The sequence below is a fragment of the Hydra viridissima genome, unplaced genomic scaffold (genome assembly GCF_058129835.1).
Source record: "Hydra viridissima isolate aposymbiotic clone 2 unplaced genomic scaffold, HvirCarnegie_v1 scaffold_1, whole genome shotgun sequence".
Lineage (NCBI taxonomy): Eukaryota > Metazoa > Cnidaria > Hydrozoa > Anthoathecata > Hydridae > Hydra > Hydra viridissima.
The window spans coordinates 22,158,083-22,177,208 of record NW_028324300.1 but is presented as its reverse complement, the minus strand read 5'-3'; the positions used below and the strand labels follow the sequence as shown (position 1 = coordinate 22,177,208).

The following is a 19,126-nucleotide window of genomic DNA, read 5'->3' as shown; positions in this document are numbered from 1 at the left end:
GAGATTGAAACTGAACGGGAATATTATTTCCGTTCAGCTCTCTTTCGCACAAATTAATAGATACAGATATAAAAAGCAAAGTAATTATTAATTTATCTTCTTATAAAAATCCACGAGTGGGGAAAATGGGTAGGGGTGGGGGTGGGGGTGGGGTGAGGGATTTCTTTTTTGAAACAAAAACTTGTTGTAAAATGAATGCTGTTTGGTATAATGTTTTTTTTTATCGACGTTGTAAAAAAATTGATTTTTCTATGATTCTATATATAATAATCCAAATCAGTATTTAGTGAATTTTTAGTTTCACCGTCAGTTTTATATTAATTTGTGAGAAAATCTTCAATGAACAGAAAATAAAACATGAAAGGTTTGTTTTGAAAATCGTTTTTAACTCTGAATCTAAAATTGTTTGTCGCGTTATTAATGAAAGATAAATCTTCTATACCCCTCTAAATATTCTTAGTTCCTGATTTAAACAAATCCTGTAATTTTTGTTCATTATAATAGGTGCAGTCATGAACTAGTAGTATGATTAAATTAAAATTTTATAACTAATTCGATATGATGCGATAATTCATAAAAAAGGTTTTCGAAATAAAACTCATTAAAAGATATTTTTTCCCTTGAAATAAATTGAAATTCTTTAACTCTGAGTTTACTTCAATAAAAGATTAGTGTCTTTGTCAGATTTGAAAAGTTTGCTTTTGTTAGCAAATTTTTTAAAACTGGCAGAGATATATAAAGTTGAGAGTTTTTGACGCCACCTAGAGATGACGTAGGCTTAACAAAGAAGCTCCTGGATTGCCTCTTGAGGAGCTTTGCAAAAGATTAAAATGAGACATGTGAGGTTTCCACTTCCATAATAAATAAATTGCATAGGCAATACTATAGTCACCTGTTTATTACGCCTCTAATACCGTGCATGTCAGTAACGTCCAATAAGTTTAATGACAGAACTACTTCATCACAGAAATTTGGATCGATGTCCAGTTTTTCGGCTAGTTCCTTTGCATTTGTAATAACGTTATTCAGTCCATTTTCTGATCTCAAGTTCTCCAAAAAATACTTGACACTTTCAATTAGTTTCAAAGCGCTCTGCAAATCAACAGTTTTCATTTGAAGTCTTTTGCTTACTAATTTAATTTTGAACAAAACATCATACCAAATGACCAAACAGCAGAGGAATTTGAAATCAGTAATTTTTAAAAAACGAAAAAAAAAAACGTTAGCTACGCCAGCGCGGCGCCCCAGAAAAGCCGGCGCCCAATGCAACCGCATAATTCGCATAGCCCTTGCACCGGTCCTGCATATTTCAATAAGCTGTCGTTAGTAGACGAGTTGTTTAAGCGAGTGTGCTCTCCTCCATAATTGTTTTATTTTTGGTTTTCGCTTCCAATTCTTGCCATCTCGAACACTTTTAATTTGAAGCTAAAGAATTTTGAGCGGTTGTAATAGGATAACGTTCTTTTGGTTTCATATCAATACGTATATTGTGAGGTCTTATGCAGATTAGGAGTTTATTTTCAATATTCCAACTAAAGCTCACATAGTCAGAAGCTTTCGTTAAAGATGACTTTAACATACGATAAACGTGTTAAATTACTTCATCCTCATTTCTTTTTCTTTCATTTAACAGCTTTATTTTTTTTTTTTTAATGTTTAAGAATTTTTGCTTAAACAGGACGCTGAGAAGTTCAAATAGAATGTTAAAATGTAAACAGGTGAAATTCTGAGGTTTTCGTAGAAAATTTTTGTGTTTCTCAATCGATTTCCAAAGAAATCAAATACCGCTGAATGCAACAGTATTTGAAAACTCTCAATAATTACTAATGAACAAGTATCTTCGGTGGGCACCACGCACTGCAGTATGTCCTTAAAACTTATTTACAGCAAGCTCTTACAGCTCCGAAATCTATGCGATTAATTCATGTCATTTGCAAAATTTAGATAATTAGATACTTGTGCAGATCACGATAATAATCGAAAATCTTAGAGAGAGGTCATAATCATTTTAGCAAGAATATAAACACGTGAGCAGACCGTTAAAAAAACTTGATTCCATTCAATTTAAAAAACACTTTACAACTTACGATGAAATCTTTAAGAAACATCGTCATTATGCATTTAATAGAAATATTCTGCTTCGATTGAGAAAAAACTTTATGTAATTCGAATTAAGCAAGAGTTTCCGAAACTTGATATTTTAGAAAATATTTGCAGAAAATAGGTTGAAGAAATAATAAATAGGTTGAATGAAAAGATAGAGGCACGAAAAAGTATGACTTATGTTGCTTAAATTAAATCATATCTATTGGCAATTCCTAAGTTATTTATTTTTTTATAAAATTTATCAGTGTTTTCTTTTTTGATAAATATAATCTTTAGATAAGCCATCTGGATATGAAACCGAAAGCTGCATGAAACCTCCTTCAGAAGCGAAACCAAGTAAGTTGTTAGCGATGAATGTTTTTTGTTAAGAAGCAAATTCCTATTGTTTGAATATTTGTTTCAATGAATTTAAGTGTAAAATGAAAATTATGCAGCATTATTTTTTTTGAGTTTGATTTTAATCAGGGAAAATATCGAAAGCTTTTTGAGGTGAATTTATATTATAAAAGTTGTATTATTGATTATTTAAAATTTTACAAAAAACTAGTTTTACAAAAATATTCCATAAACAAAATCTCATATGGTGCTGATGCTCATCGTTGAACTAATATTTTAATTTTGTGTTCAAACTTGTGTAATTTCAATGTAAAAACTTATCATTAGTTGTCTTTTTGGGGGGGGGGGGGGTTAAAGTTTGGTCTCCCACTTATGTTATTACCGTTTTTTATATAAAATATAAAAATTAGTATTTAGATTTTAAAAAGTAAAGCAAAATTGAGCCTTCATGAGACCAAAATCCACAATTGTTGCAAAATTTGCAGCAATCTCTGCTCTACCTAACCCTTTTAACCCTCGACTCCCAGGAGTTCGATTCCTTTCAATAGCTAAAATAGGTTTTTTTTTAATATTAGGTGGCTATGAAAACAATCATTTTTTAAGAGTTGCGTATCAATTCCAGTTGCTCAGCATGGTTTAATGATATCTTCTTAATTTCTTTTTTTAGCATGAACCATTAGTCTTTGACTTTTTAAAATATGATAACAATAACCAAAAAGAGTAAAAAAGTAAAGTAAAAATGTCTCATTATTACAATAAAGAGCTGAGTTTAAAACATTATTTATCAAAGAAATGATCGATTATCAAATTCTCATTCAAACTTTTATATATTGAAAAAAGTAACTCTCTTCACTGTATCAAATACAAATAATTTTGATAGAATTAAAATTTACAGCAAATCTTCAATTTACAAAGCATCGCTGAGGAGGTTTTAGATTTTAAACACATTCTTGATTCAAATAAAGTAATTAGGCAAATTTGGGGCTGATTGACAATTCTTTCTCAAGCATAAAAGCTTAGGATTCTTATCTCTCAATTTCTTTGGCAATTTTTTAAATATAAAGAGGGTAGATTTTAATCTTTCAGCTATATTTAGTGGTACCAGTAAACTCAAAGAGCAAGGTTCTGGGAGTCTACGAGCAGAGGAAGATCAGTTAAGGTCTCTTGACACAAAGTAAATTACATACAATTGTGTTACAACTAGAGCCATTACCTTATAAATTAGGAACCGGAGCAAGTGCCTTGGCTTGAACCTGCTGTTGTTTTAGAGACATGTTTTAAAGAAAATCCGATCTGGTGATTGTCTCCTCACTATTAAATCCGCGTCGTGTTTTATTAGTTAGATAGCACGATGCTGGTCAGTTTCTTTTAGAAACTTTTCGCACCCACACTGGGGTTGATGATAGTCAGTAGTTTGAAATACTCATAACAGTTCGTTCGGGTCAACCAATTTTATATTTTTAGTTTTTACCTAGCCTTTATATTTTTACTTGTGGTAAACATGTACTAACTAAAATACCAATCGTTGTTAGTAGATGTAAAATGGAGGCTTAGAGCTATCGGACTTTTCCGCTCGTTGGCGTCTAACTCCCATTTTAAATCTACGACTTCAAGGTTTTTTTACACCATGTGAATCTTGTTTTTAAAAGAAAATATTCCCAACTTACAATTTTTCGGAATATGTCTAGTTGTGAAATTATTTGAGAAAATGTTAGGAGGGAAAAGGCTTTCGATTTCACACACTTGAAGCCTGGACAAAATAAAATTAATGTTTCGCTGAAAGTAATCGAGTGTGCGTCATTTGGTCTGTCACTTTAATGTTATGTTACCACTTTTTGAGAGTATTTAAAATATGAATAGATGATTCCATTTGTGTTGTGTAAGACTTCACACTCTTTTTATTCCTATACTTGAAAAAGATAAATTGTCAACTTGGTAGGCATCTAGTTTTAATAAAAATTGCTTTTTGGTGACTGAAAAGTTACTGGCTTGAAAAAAGTTTTCCCAAAGAGGGCTTCACTATTGAGGAGCTGTTTATATGGGCAAAGGATAGCCCGATTGCCGTGATCTCGGCAAAAAACAGTGAGATCTCACTTGCCGGGCTAGCTCTCTTAATCATATAAACCCAAAATAAAATTAAGTTGTAATAAAGACTACGTCGAGATCTTGGTAAATGGGCTAGCCCTGCAAACAAGCTAGCCCGCTTTTCATGTAAACAGCCATGAAGTTTGTTTTGTTTTTTTAAATTCTTTTCGGATTATTTAACGAATATTACACAGGTCAACAAAAAAAAAAAATTTACTGGTGTCCGAAATATTTTAATGAATTTGGGGTATTTTTGGGGTGCTGATTCTGAATATGCTATCAGTTTTGCCAGATTGGCTCAAGTTTTTGATATTTTTGGTATCTTATTTATAGCACTTGTTGGTAAATGCGACGCATCATCTCATTAATTTCTTGGGATTAGTACTTGAACTGAGCAGTTCTCAATATAGTTTTTTGTTAATTAGTGTTCTAAAAGTTTGTTCATAGCTTGATTTTTGCACTAACTTTATGTTGTTGTCTGTTTTCCATTGAAAAGCATGAACTCATCAAGAAGAAGTTGTTTTAACGATCCAGACTCATTTGTGGTGAATATACACTGCAAAAACATAGAAGAAACATAACAGACTTCATAAAAAAAGTGTATTTGGTCTATTTTGGGGTTATGCAAGTCTTGGGCACCACACATAGTGTGCAAAGCATATATCGAATTATTACGAAAATGGAGCAAAGGACAAAGAAAAAGCTTCAAATTTGGTGTTCTAATGGTGTGGAGAGAGCAAAAAAATCATCATGATGACTTTTATTTCTGTGCAGGGCAAGTGCAAGGATTCAATAAGCATAAGAAACAAAAATGGGAGTATCCTAACATGGAATCTGCAAGAAGGCCTGTCCCTCATTGTGAAGATGTGCCTGTACCTGTGTTTACCATGTTACCTGACCTTCCCCCACCTGATGATGATGAAATGCAGGGTATGGAGCTAAGCATTAGTTCTGGAAGTGAACCAGAATATGAAGGAAGTTTCAGAACACCTACGCAATTTACCCAAGGAGAGCTCAACGATCTAATAAGAGACCTCAACCTCTCAAAAAGTGCACCTGAACTTTTAGCTTCAAGGCTAAGTGAAAAAAATTGTCTGACGCCTGGAACTAAAATTACATCTTATAGGACCAGAGAAGAAGCACTTCTTCAATTTTTCTGTGAAGATTACCTACTTGTATATTGTAAGGATATTCCTGGCCTGATGCTGCAAATGGGTTTACAAGTATATCGTCCTGAAGACTGGAGGCTTTTCATAGATAGTTCTAAAAGGAGTTTGAAATGTGTTTTGTTGAACAATGGCAATCAGTGTGCATCTCTTCCAGTAGCTCACTCAACTAAACTTGCAGAACAATACAAAAATGTCAAAATGGTCTTGGAGAAACTGTGCTACCATGAACATTCGTGGCTGATATGTGTTGATTTAAAAATGGTCAACTTTTTACTTGGACAGCAAAGTGGATACACAAAGTATTCTTGCTTCATCTGCATGTGGGATAGTAGAGCAAAACATCAGCACTGGGAGAAACTGAATTGGCCTCCAAGGGACACCTTGACAGTAGGAGCATCAAACATAGTGAACGAACCTTTGGTGGACAGGGAAAAAATCATTCTACCACCATTTCACATAAAGTTCGGATTAATGAAGCAGTTCGTAAAGGCATTAGACAAAGATGGTAATTGCTTCATGTACATCTGGAGATCTTTCCCTGGTCTTAGTAGCGAAAAATTGAAGGCAGGAATCTTTGATGGTCCTCAAATTCGGAAACTCATTAAAGATTCAAATTTTCCTAAGGAAATGAATGACATTGAAGCTGCTGCATGTTGTAGTTTTGTGTTGGTAGTGAAGAACTTCTTGGGAAATAAAAAGGCAGACAATTATGGAGAACTGGCACAAAACATGCTATTGAGATTTAGAAATCTGGGTGTACACATGAGCATTAAATTGCATTATCTTCACAGTCACTTGGACAGATTTCCAGAAAACCTTGGAGATTTTAGCGAAGAACAAGGGGAGAGATTTTATCAGGATATTATGGTGATGGAGGAAAGGTACCAAGGCAGATGGGACAGACATATGATGGCTGATTACTGCTGGAATCTACAGCGTGACTGCCCAAATAGCTCACATAGAAGAAAATCATATAAAAAGCGCTTTTCCAGCGATTAAATGTCTCCTATCTTTCATGTCTTGTTCATTTTTGAAGATTACTTTCTAAAACTAGTTAAAATAAACTAAAATCAACATTTACTTTGTTAAATTTATTGTATTCATGACAATTTCAATAAAGTTAATGCGCGTGTAGCAAATTACGTCTTTTTTTTTACACATTTCACGAAAAATCTCAAAAACTTGAGCCAATCTGGCAAAACTGATGACATATTCAGAATCAGCACCCCAAAGCTACCCTAAATTCGTTGAAATATCTTTGGCCTCAAAAATGCTGTTGACCTGTCTTATTACTTGTTGCGAATTTAATCTTTTTTAAAACTTTAAACACTTAGAAGAAAAAATGTTTACCAAACCAATTTGTCATTTAAAATTCAATAACTAAAAACTGATTTACTGGTATACAGATATCACAACTTTAAGTTCATTCAGAATATAGTTCCTGCCAACAATCTAAAAAAATATATACAAAAGTCATCAAAAAGTACTTGTAAAAGTCATAAAACTTTAAAAAACTCATAAAATATTTATAAAAGTTATAAAATATTAAAAGACTCATAAAGTATTTATAAAAGTCAACATTAAATATTTATGTCTTCATAAAATATTGAAATATTAAAGTTATCATAAAGTTGCTTTAAAATGAAATAAAAACTTTATGTCAAAAGATGGAGTTTTTTTTAATGAATAATTATTGATTATTCAATTTATTTAATTAAATCATTATTTTGATTGAATAAATTAAATTTAAATTAATTAACATGTTTAGACAGAGAATTGTAAGATTCCTGAAATAAATATGTGATGCTTCACATAATTTTTACTATTTTGTTTCAACACAGAAGTTCTTTTTGATTAAATCCATTAAAATTATTTATTGAAAAAAAAAAAAAAAAAGAAGATTTATGAATGTAAACTTGCCACACCATATTCATTTGGTGTTTTAAACTCTTAAAGAGTTCAACTTTTACAAACTTAACAAAATTCCAATTTATATTACAAAGCTTAAAGAAACTTGTATTTAATTGTTAATGGAAAAATCTAATGCAAATACTTAGCAGTTTTTTTTTATCTTAGGGATGAGTTGTTTTTAGGAATTGAAAAGGAATTTAAGTAATTAAGATGGAGTTTGCTTGTGATTTTACTGTAAATGTAATTAAACATTTAGAAGCAATCACTTTAACAAGTGATTTTCACAAGTGATTTTTTTTTCTAGAAGTTAGGTAAGTAAATCCCTTTTACAAGTGATTATCTTGCTATTCTTAAAGTGAATATTATATATTAATTACTAAATGCTTTATGAAAGTGCTAGTCTCCTCATGTATTTCAATATGCAACTGAATATCTTCTCTTTTTTTTTAGAGGAAAGTCTTGATTTTTCTATTCCACAGGATAAGGTACAAGTCACAATAAGCATGGGAATTTCGAAGTTCGAAATTCGATGATTTCGTAATTTCGGATGTTTCGATCTAAATTTCGGTCCGAAATGTATTCAAAATTGGATCTCGAAACTAATTTCGAGTCGAAATTTTTCCACAAGTTTTGGGTCGAAATAAATTTCGTATCGAAATTTATATTGAATTTCGAAAAACCGAAATTTTTAAACATTACAAATTCACGAATTTCGAAATCACGAAATTAAAACTTATGTTTAATTTCGTGTCAATTCCGTTACTTTCAATGACCCGAAATTATACGAAATTATTTCGCGAAATTAAACAATCCAAAAAATCGAAATTTCGTTCTCAATTTCGAAATCCGAAATTGAAACACGAATTTCGTTTCGTTTAATTTCGTCGATTTCGAAGGCCGAAATTCCCATGCTTAAGTCACAAACAAACTCTTCTTCAATAAAATTCCAAGCTGCGCGAAATAAGTTATGATAAATATCAGCCGACTTTTTCTTAAGAAGCAGAGTGGTATTTTATGATACACACCAGATCATCAACTATGATTTCATTAATTTTTAATGAGTTTTTCTTGTTTCGATAACTTAAAATAATATTTAAGTAAATAGAGTAGTTATTGTAAAATAAAATCAAATAACAGTAAGACATTTATTCTATCCGGGCAGCTCTACCATAGGGCCCAGCTAGTGAAAATACTTAATAGCTGTTCTTTAACTGACATCAGCTTGTGTTGATATGTCAGAGGCCCTGGAACGTGGACCCATTTCAACAAGACGCAAGATTCTTTCAGAAGGCACAGGGGGACCTGGACGAGGTTTTATTCAGTTCTTTCTCTCTCTGACGAAATGTGCGATTACTCTATTAACAGTAGAAAGGTTTATTGAAAGATTTTCAGATATTTTGTGTTGACTAAGACCACATTCATGTTAACCCACAATGCGTCCTCGCTGAAATTCGGAGACGTCTGATGCTTCTAAGGTTCGTGGCATGTTGCAATATTGTTATATGAAATTTTAATCAAATACTCTAAATTAGTTTATCTAAATTTCTTACCTGTAAATAGTATTAATCATGAATTAAAAGAAGCAGCATTTATTTTAGTGTCTATTAAATTTTGTCATGTCTGTGTACACAGCTTCATATATTTTTTTTTTAGTAACTCTTTTAACAAAAAGCTAAAAAAACAGGAATACGGAAGCTTGCTACCACTCTGAATTAAGTCAAATGTCAAAACTGTTGAGAAAAATTTTCATGAAAATTTTCTGCAACATTGAAAGCAACTCTCGGATCACTTTACCCAAACAACTATCAAGGTTTACGGTGATCAACAAATGCAAAACGAACAGGTTGTGGTACAATATATTGGCCATTTTGCCGTCAATGATTGAAAAATACCATATTTTCCGGTTAATTTTGGATAAATTGAATATTTCTTCTTTTGCACAGTATCTGAATTGCACAGTATCTGAAGATTGCACAGCATCTGAAGATCTAAAGTTTTTGCTTCAAATGGTTGGAAAACAAACTGCAACATCAAGGGCACCCTTGTCCGTATTGCATGACGTCATCTCCTGACTTTCAAGAAGCTTATCATTATACTCTAGAATCTTTGTGTAGATTATACGACCAATGGATAGCTGATGGTGCAAATTCAAAAAAGCAAAAAGTACACAAATATTGTTAATCCCCCTTTATTAACTGGCGGCAAAACAAAAAAATATCAGAACTTGTAAATATTCCTGGTCTACATATATTGCTAGGTGCTGTAGACAAAATTTTAAAAGAGATTGAAAAAAGTTTATTTGAAAACAAGAAGTATAGATCACAGTTTTTTAACCAATATCTGCAGTTACCAAGGCAGCAATTTGATCTGTTATTTTCTCTAAGAGCTATAGAAATCTAAAAATAATAGAAATATAAAAATGGGCTTTAATTCTTTTGAAGGTACACATAGTTGAGCAACATATTATCGAATTCATCGACATGAAAGGTGGAGTCTTTGGTATGATAAATTATTTTTAAATTTGATAAAAAGTAAACTATAATATTAGTAATTAAATACTCTATTTCAACTGTTGAATTGTAAAATTTACATAAATAACGCCAAATATTTTTAAAATAAACTTGCATTTTTTTTGTACTTTTAATAATCTATAGGCTAAGAAGACTGGACCGAACAAGCCAAAAAAATTTATTCATCAGGATTTTAATCAGTTTTGGCGAACGAGAAAAGTTGGAGAGTACGGCCCAAACTATATAGAAGCGCTAAAAAACGCTGTTTTTGTTTTCAACTACAAGACCTTTTAAATTAGCTTTCTATTTGCAGGAATGTAGTTTGTAAAAAGTAAAAAATTAAACCTCTATAAACAAACGTTTAGGATAATTTTTAAATGTAAAATATCAATCATAATCTTACGATAAAGACCAGAAATTTTTTTTTTTACGATAATAAGTAATAGTAGCAAAACTTACTCTACCCCTAATAGAGCTCTCCTAGGGCATGGTTCCTAAAAATCCTTTTTTAATTTTTTGTTTGTTTTATATTAAACTAGATCAAAATTCATCGATAGATTTCAAACCATATTTAAAAAAATTTTTCATTTAGATATTAAGACCATTTAAAGTTATTTCAGGGGGTAATTGAGGGGAATTTAAGATTTGCATGGTTATTAATCTTAAACGAAAAGAGATTTTTTATGAAATTTGAAATCTGTCGATGAATTTTAGTTTAGAACATAACAGAACAAAAAAAAAAAACTAACGATTAAAGGGAACGTAGTTCTATGAAGGGGGCAGTTAGAGGTCGGGGCGGGGATGGTTTAGCTCCAATTACCCTAACTTTTTCCAAATCATCCTCTTTCGACCTCAGTACCAACTTACTAGAAATTTGCATATGCTCCATGTCTCTTAGTTACCTATCTTGAACAACAAAATTTCTGGACACTCCCCAAAAACATGAGATTTCTCCCCAGGCCCCCTCTTAAAAAAGTTTCATCTAAACAACAGTGCGAGCATAGAGCTGTCTATCAAACAACTATCACATGACTGCATATATTTTAGGAGAAATTACAACTCTAAATATCAACAAACCGTTTAATTAGTACAAAGTAAGATCTCTTCAGACTCTAAATTCTGCCCTTGAGCATTATCATTTGTCAAAAAAGTAAGCATCTAGTTTCAACAAATATCTCTTTAAAAAACATACCGCGTATTTCTATTAGTAACAAAAGATATATTTTGCTTGGGTTTTTACTGCAAATGAAAAAAAAGTAGAAGGATATCAAGAAGCAATCAGTTTCACATGATTTACTTACATAAATTAAATGAGTATGATAATAAACTAATAAATTAGTTCATAAATTTTTCATTAAAGTGTTTTAAACTAGTTAATTAATATTTAATATTAATTGATGTAAATATACCACAGGACAAGGTACAACTAGCAAACAAATGATGTATTTAGATACTTTAGTCCTAATATTTTTATTTCGTGCATTTTATGCATGCAGACATTCTGCTCAAAACAAACTTTCAGTTTAAAACTGCATTTGGTTTGAGAGCCTTTTTCATTAAAACCATTTATTCTAAAACATGTAATAGAATAATTGTATCATTTTGTACAAGAAATTATAAATAATTTTATGGCAGCAAATCTTAATGCTTGTTTGTTACTTTTTCATTCCCTCTTACATTTGCTTCTTGTTCACAATTTGTTAGTTACAGCAGAAAGTAACCATGTCAACATGAAAAAAAAGTAAAATGTCCAAAACAATTGAAAAAAAAACAGAATCCATTGTAACCCTACTTACAAAATATTCTTATAGCTTTATTAGTATAAAAAGTTTAAGAAATATTTCTGTAAAATTACACTTTGAAATGGACAAACTTCCAACAAAAATAGTTTCAGGGATACTTTATTTCATAATTACTTTTGCATATGGTTTCAAACTTTAAAATTTAAATAGCTCTAAACTACAAAAGTGTGACTCTGCCGTTTTCTCCCGTGTGGTCTTCATATATATGTATAGTAAAAAAGAAACTAATCATGTATATAAAGTAGGGATCACCGGTTACAATATACGGTAACTTTACGGTATACTTAACCGTTTACTTGGTATATTAAAAGTTAGTATACGGATTAGTAAACCTGTTTACTTTTATTTGTGAAATATTTTCGGACTCACTTGATAATCTGATAACATTATCTTTGTAAATTAAATTACTGGACCATGTCTATTATTTGACTTAACATGATTAAAGTATTTTATTTTTTCAATTCAATTTTTGTTTCCTTAGATTTACTTTGTAAAAACTTATATTTGTTAAGTTGTTATATTTTTATATTACGCTGTTTGTGTTGCTCTTCACCGTTTTAAGATATTATTTGGTTATTTATTTATTTTTTTTACTTCTTTTTTGTTTATTCTATGACATTCTCTGATCTGAAATAAATTAACAATAATAATTAATAGTAATCAAAAAAATCAATAAGAAAAATTCAATAAGTTTAGTTTACGTTATACTTAACAGTATACTTTACGGTTTACTATACGATAAACTGTACACTAAATTTTTAGTAAACCGTATACTAGCGATCCCTAATATAAAGTAAAAAAAAACAAACTGTTAAGTATTTTAACACCTTTTTTTTCATTTCATCATTATTATTTTAGAAGATGCATATTTTAAATTTCATAATCTTTTTCAAAAAAACAGATTTAAACTAGAATCAATTAACTAATTAGCTTTTTTAGCAAGTCATCCCTATTCCAACAATCTCACGAATAGCCATTTTACGCTCTTCTCAGCATGAGGCCCCCTGATTTGTTCATTGTTTTCGAAAGATCTACGCTATTCCCCCTGCGAGTAATCAGACGTCAACTTAAAGTTTAATGCAAGTTTCAAAAAGGATTGCGCTCTTTTTTATCGAAAACATAGTTAGTTTCTTTTTTTGTTTAAAATATATCACACTTCTAAAAGAACCTTGAACAACACTTTACGTTAAAGACCAGTTCCTAAACGTATCTGATCATCTTAACTTTATAGTGGTGCATGGTGGTGAAATCCTGTGAATTTATGAGCTGCCTTTGAAACTAAGTTTATTTGTAAATCATATTTTTTAGAAAAAAGCTATTCTTCATTTTTTTCTGGGTTTTCTTCTTCTTGTGGAATATAAAAGTAACAATGGTATTTGTAGTTTTGCATTTACTTTACTTAATCCATGCGACCGTCACAAATAAACCCCCTATTATTTACTTTGTAGATGAGAGTGGTTGAAATAGTTTGAATAGACAACTCAAACATTTTTTGTTTTACATAATCATGAAGTATATGTATTAGTTTCAATATTGTAATATAACTTAATGATACAGGTTCTTTTTTTAGGTGTTTATGGTGTCACTGATGTTGTTGCAATTAACAAAGAACCAGATGATCCTAATGAAGGTACAAATAATTCTGCTGAGTATGCCACCAATGAACAATTTATTCCAACAAATGAATGGAAAGTAATAAAACAGGACAAGTCATTCCTGCAGGATTACATGTGCGTATGAATTTTGAAACAGGAATAAAAAGATTTATTTTACAAAATCTGAATTAAAAGAAAAGTTACATAATTTCCGTGATAAAATTGGTACCAAAGATATTGTTAATAATATCATGTGGTCGGAAGAAGCAAAAGATGCATTAAATTCTGTTGAAAAAGGTATTGCTGAAATTTGAAACTGAAACTCATTACATAGTATTAATTTAAACTTAAAAATCTTTTCTTTAATAATATTCAAGGTAAAGTAAACCCTTCACGTGTTGACAACCTATTAAACAAACTACGTCAAGATGAAGTTAGATTTTATCAGTTTTTCAAGATGGACTTTTGTAAATTTGGGAACTTTTTACGTCTAAACAAAGCGAATGATAAAATAAAGCCATAAGTGTAATTTTTGATTTAATGTGATTTAGAATACTTTTTTTAAATTCATTTCAGATAAAGCACTCCTTTTTTAAAAATTCTTTATAGTTGTCTTAAAAGTGCTGCCAGATATAACCAATATAGATTATCACTTTTACATAGTTTGTTGTTATGAAAAGTAGCTAACAACTCAATTATTATCATTGTTATTCTAAGATTTCCCCGGGAGAAAGAACGCGGGAAAGTAGGAAAAAAAAGGTTTATGACAAGTATAAACTTTAGAAAGCAAGCTAGTAAGAAAATTAAGCTAACGTCGTATTCATTCTTAGATGAGAAGACTATTTGCAGTTGCTTGTAACATCTATGCTGGGTATAACGGGAGGTAAGTAAAAAAAAATTTTTTTTAAATTTATAAGCACCTTAATTCATCTGATTTTACTTCAATTCTACATTTCTACTTTTTCCGTTTCTAATTAGAAATGCCGTTCTTTACTAAAGTAAAATTTAACTCCAATAAATACCAAATACATTTTCTAATCGATGCTCACGACGCGAAACATGTTTATGAAACACTGTGACATGATGCATTGTGGGATACTGTCGTGCTTTGGATCATTTGACCATCTATTCAAATCATTTAGTTACTCAAATATTGCAGTATTATTCAAAGCGAAAATATGTTTTCGTAACAACCACAGGTGTATTATGCTTATCACTTTGAGCTCTTTTTTTGTTTAGGTTTTCAGGAATACAAACTCCAATAAAAAAAACAAGCACTGACATAACTGTCATCAGTAAAAATGCAAAATATTGGTTGATAGGAAACACTGCTGTAGCTCTCCTTCTTTGTGCGCTTTTAACATTTTTCATAGACCACGTGAAAGCATTTCCAAAAACAACAGCGCCGATGGAGCTGAAACAACTCATTTTATTAAACAATTAGCTCCCACCCTTGGATCAAAATTATGAAAAGTATTTTTTTGAGGCCTTATTTAATTGTTGCCAATGTCTTAAGAAGATTGGATAGAAAACTTTCTAAAATGATTATGCAAGTTTTAAAATTTTCCATAATCATTTCAGAAAATGTTAATGCAATATACTACAAAAAAAAAAGCCTTCCAACTGACGCTGTAGATATAGCCAATCCGTTTGCTAATCCAAGCATATCAGATTCAACGGAGTTATTTATAAGGATGTTGATCGCTAAAAATCCAGCACTAACTGTTATCCTGATAAGGGATTGGTTAACCCATGCTGCCAACCATAATCTAGATCTGGATTTGTTAATTTATACTTTTATATTTTTTAATTCAAAGCAAATTTGCATTTTTTTTTTGAAACTTAAGCGTATTAAGCTAATAATAGTAACATGAAAAACACTGAGTTTAATCAAAAACTTGTACCTAATTTTTATCAAGCTAACTGTTGGGACTCGTAGAACAAGAGCACCAAAAAACATGGAAGATACGCAAACAACCTTAAAACAAAAGTAAATAAGAAGTATATCATATTCCCATAATACTCAAGACTAAAGCATTCACTCGATAAAATAACTCAAAATTGATGTAATTTCTAAACAACGTTGTCTCACCTTTTTTGAACCAAACCTGTTAACTAGCTATAAAAAAAGTAGAAAAAATTTTGTGGAAAAATGTTTGCCACGTTCAATTTTGCTTTCTAACTAATTAAAATTATTGCTTCAGTTGAACCGACCTTGTTGAAGAGAATGCTCTGAACTATAAGAAGTACAACTGATATTATTAAGTAAAGCAACCCAATATCAGATGTTGTCATTCCAAGGCCTTCTAAGAAGATAATAAAAGGACACTTTGTAAAATAAAACAATTTGCTTTGTTGAATGTAAAAAAAAAAAATTTTTAAGAGAGTATTCCTTTTACTATATTCCAACTGAATATAGTAAAAGGAATACTCCTAAAATTACTCCTTAAAATCAGATTTAATATTTGAATTATATATAGTCCTTATAATGGACTTGTCCATGATAAAATACCTATAAAAAAAAAAAATAAATAATAAAAATACAGTTGTAATCTTTGATTTTCTTAAATGCACAAGCGTTATTTTTTCCCCTCAATCTTCATGTATATCACGTCACCATAATATATTTAGGTATTATTTATCAGTCAAACAGCAAGATGATGCACTGAATGTTAAAATTGCGACAACAAATATATATTGTTTGATATATTGTTAGATTTTATAGCTGCAAACACCGGAAACAACTCGTTGTGACCCATAGCTACCATTGAATGTAAACCGTAAATCAAATTCGTTTGCTGAAAATCTTTGTTCCTAAAAAATGAAACATTTTATTACGAACTTTTTTATACCGTTTTCAATTTTTTGTTAATTTTTTTTTTTTTTCGGTTTCTATAAATGTGAAGCAAGACTCTGATGCAATAATTCTACTAATGGTTCATCGAGTCTAAAGAGTCTCATTTCACAGTCTTGTTTAACACCTTACGTTGTCTTGCTTCAGGTTCGACAAAGATTGTTGAAATGAAAAAATACGAAGTCAAAATAAATATAACACAATAAATATGCAACAATAGTCTTGCCCAAGAAGTTTTCCGAATTTTGAGTTTTTGATTTGGAGAAAATGTTTTAAGAATCCTGATTGGTTGATAGAATGCTTTGAACCAATCAACCTGCTTCTTTCTGTCTTATTTTCCCGGGTTGAAACAGCGAAGATAGAATAGTTTAAATATATATCGGAATCAATTATTGAGCTTTGTAAAATATCATGATCATCGTGAACTATGACATCTCGTTCTTTAGAACTTCTATGAAAAAAACTTTAGAAAAATACCAGTTTTTAAAAATTAAAAATTTTAAATTCATTCATCAAAATAAGTCAAAAACACATTAATATCAGTGTAACTTTCTTTTTTTCATTAGGCAAATAATCATTTACGATTTTCTCTTTGGTAGAAGACAAACTGTGACTAATAGTGAAGCTATTGCACAAATGAAGTTTGGTAGAAAAATTTTGAAAACGTCAAAGAACGTTCCTGCAAAATATACAAAATGTGTTCTATGTAACATCTTAACTATCTTCAAAAAATAGCAAATTAATATATTTATTTGCTCGATGAAGGCTACGCTTAAAATGATAACACAATTTAATCAAAGCTATAAATGCATTGATTTCTAAAAATAGCTTTATCTTATTACCTTTGGTGAAAAACTTTGGATATTTAGCAACTGGAAACACAAGGTAGCCTAAAAAACATTAAAACCTTTAAAATAAAATTTATCAGGACTTTAAAATTCACCAACCAAAATAACGATAAGTCAGCTGACATGTTTTACAAAAAAAAAAAGAGTTTTTATTTTTTATTGTTTTTACGCAAATAATAAATCCATTAAGGATTTTTACTTACTTAACAAAATTGATAAAAAAAAAAGGATGTATAAGCTGTAATAAATATGTTTTTGGGGTTCGTTTTGTTTAAAGAAAAACAATTAGAATAAATTAATTACTTGCTCAGTCAAGCTTTCAAAAGAGAAATTTAGGTGCCTCATACATGGATTAACAAGAAAAGATGTGTCTCACAACAAAGTAGCAATCTTATGTTTTTTAAAAGATGTTAAATAAAATAGGTCATGTAATTAAAATTCATGTAACTAAAGTTCGTGAAAATAATATGAGTTTATTTAACAAATGGTAAAGTTTATAAAAAATCTAACCTGCGATGGTTGGTCCTATTATAAACCCAATATTAGAAGCTGAGAATATGATACTGAATCCAGTTGCAATGTTTGTATCATCAGCAACTTCGGATACTATTGCTTTAGCAATTATTATCAATCCTACAATATATATATATATATATATATATATATATATATATATATATATATATATATATACACACGTTAAAATCCTCTCTTAAACGTGTAAAGTTCTTTTATGACACACATATAAAGTTCCTATCTATGAAGAGAGGATTTTAACGTGTATATTTATATATATATATACGTTAAAATCCTCTCTTCATAGATAGGAACTTTATGTGTGTCATAAAAGAACTTTACACGTTTAACTAACCTCTACATAGATATAAATATGTATCAATATGTATGATAACACTTAAAGTAAATTTTCAATGACTTATAGTAGGATTCATTCAAATGATTCTTGTAGAAGTAATTTTTTGTTTACTATAAAATTGAGTTTTTTCTACACAAACGCTATAATAATTTTTCTTCATAATAATCCTCAAAAATAATAAGTTTGCATTTGATCCAAAAAAAAAAAAAAATGACTCCACAGAGTATTTTTAGAACAACAACAACAAAAAAATATACCTCAAGTAAAACAAATGCATTTAAAACCTTTGTAAAAAAATCTTTAGAAAAAAAAGGAACGAACCCATACACAGTCCTTGTAGAGATCTTGCAATGACAGCCCAGACATAGTTAATGCTAAACCCAAACATTAGGGTAAAGATTGCAAGACCAGTTCCAGAAAAAAGACGAGATAGTTTTGTTCCAAATTTGTCACAGATAAACCCACACATTATACTGAACCATAAAAATAGTAACTGTTGTTATTTAAAAAAGATAATAACTTCAAAAATTAATCTTACCTGCTAAATATTCTCGTCAGAAACATTGCTGATGCCACAAAACCTGCTTTTTTCGCTAAAAATATCAAGCATTGCTATATTATTTGATTTATTTCATACAGCGATCATTTATTTAATAGGCTATATTATTCATGGCCGTTCAAACGGGAGCAACCTGCTATCTTTAGACCTCCTTTCTTACCTCTTCTCCCAATTGCATAGAGATTTTTTGTCTAATCAAGTTATTAAAATGCTGTAAAATTAGTATAACTTTACAAAATGTAAGTCTCTGACTTACATATTTGTCTAACTCACTTGTATCCATGATACCAATTTTATATGTATCTTATCGCTGCATATCGTTTTTGGTGTATCGCTGCGTTTTGTTTCAAGGAATATGGTAGGTTATAGATGCTATACTGGTTATATACTACACTGGTTTCACTTATTCTTTTTTTTTTTTTTTATCAAAAAGTTGCATAAAAGGATTGTAAAAGATTGAATACAATTTGATTGCTA

General features: G+C 30.2%; 1 protein-coding gene and 1 long non-coding RNA gene across 2 annotated transcripts; one reads left to right on the top strand and one right to left on the bottom strand.

Annotated features, from left to right (window-relative positions):
• Positions 1-1,549: 1,549 nt before the first annotated feature.
• Positions 1,550-8,105, top strand: LOC149893922 (uncharacterized). Its single transcript, XR_016447801.1, has 3 exons — positions 1,550-2,273; positions 2,383-2,442; positions 8,058-8,105. It is a non-coding gene; the product is annotated as an uncharacterized LOC149893922 (long non-coding RNA).
• Positions 8,106-13,013: 4,908 nt separating this feature from the next.
• On the bottom strand, positions 13,014-18,559 carry LOC149893921 (uncharacterized). Its single transcript, XM_090076546.1, has 10 exons — positions 18,412-18,559; positions 17,727-17,849; positions 17,211-17,258; positions 16,951-17,047; positions 16,595-16,819; positions 16,190-16,328; positions 15,729-15,842; positions 15,607-15,633; positions 15,419-15,492; positions 13,014-15,289 (listed from the first exon to the last, which is right to left on the bottom strand). The coding sequence occupies exons 1-10, from the start codon at positions 18,557-18,559 to the stop codon at positions 15,115-15,117; spliced, it is 1,170 nt and encodes a 389-aa protein (XP_089932672.1). The 3' UTR covers positions 13,014-15,114.
• Positions 18,560-19,126: the final 567 nt, after the last annotated feature.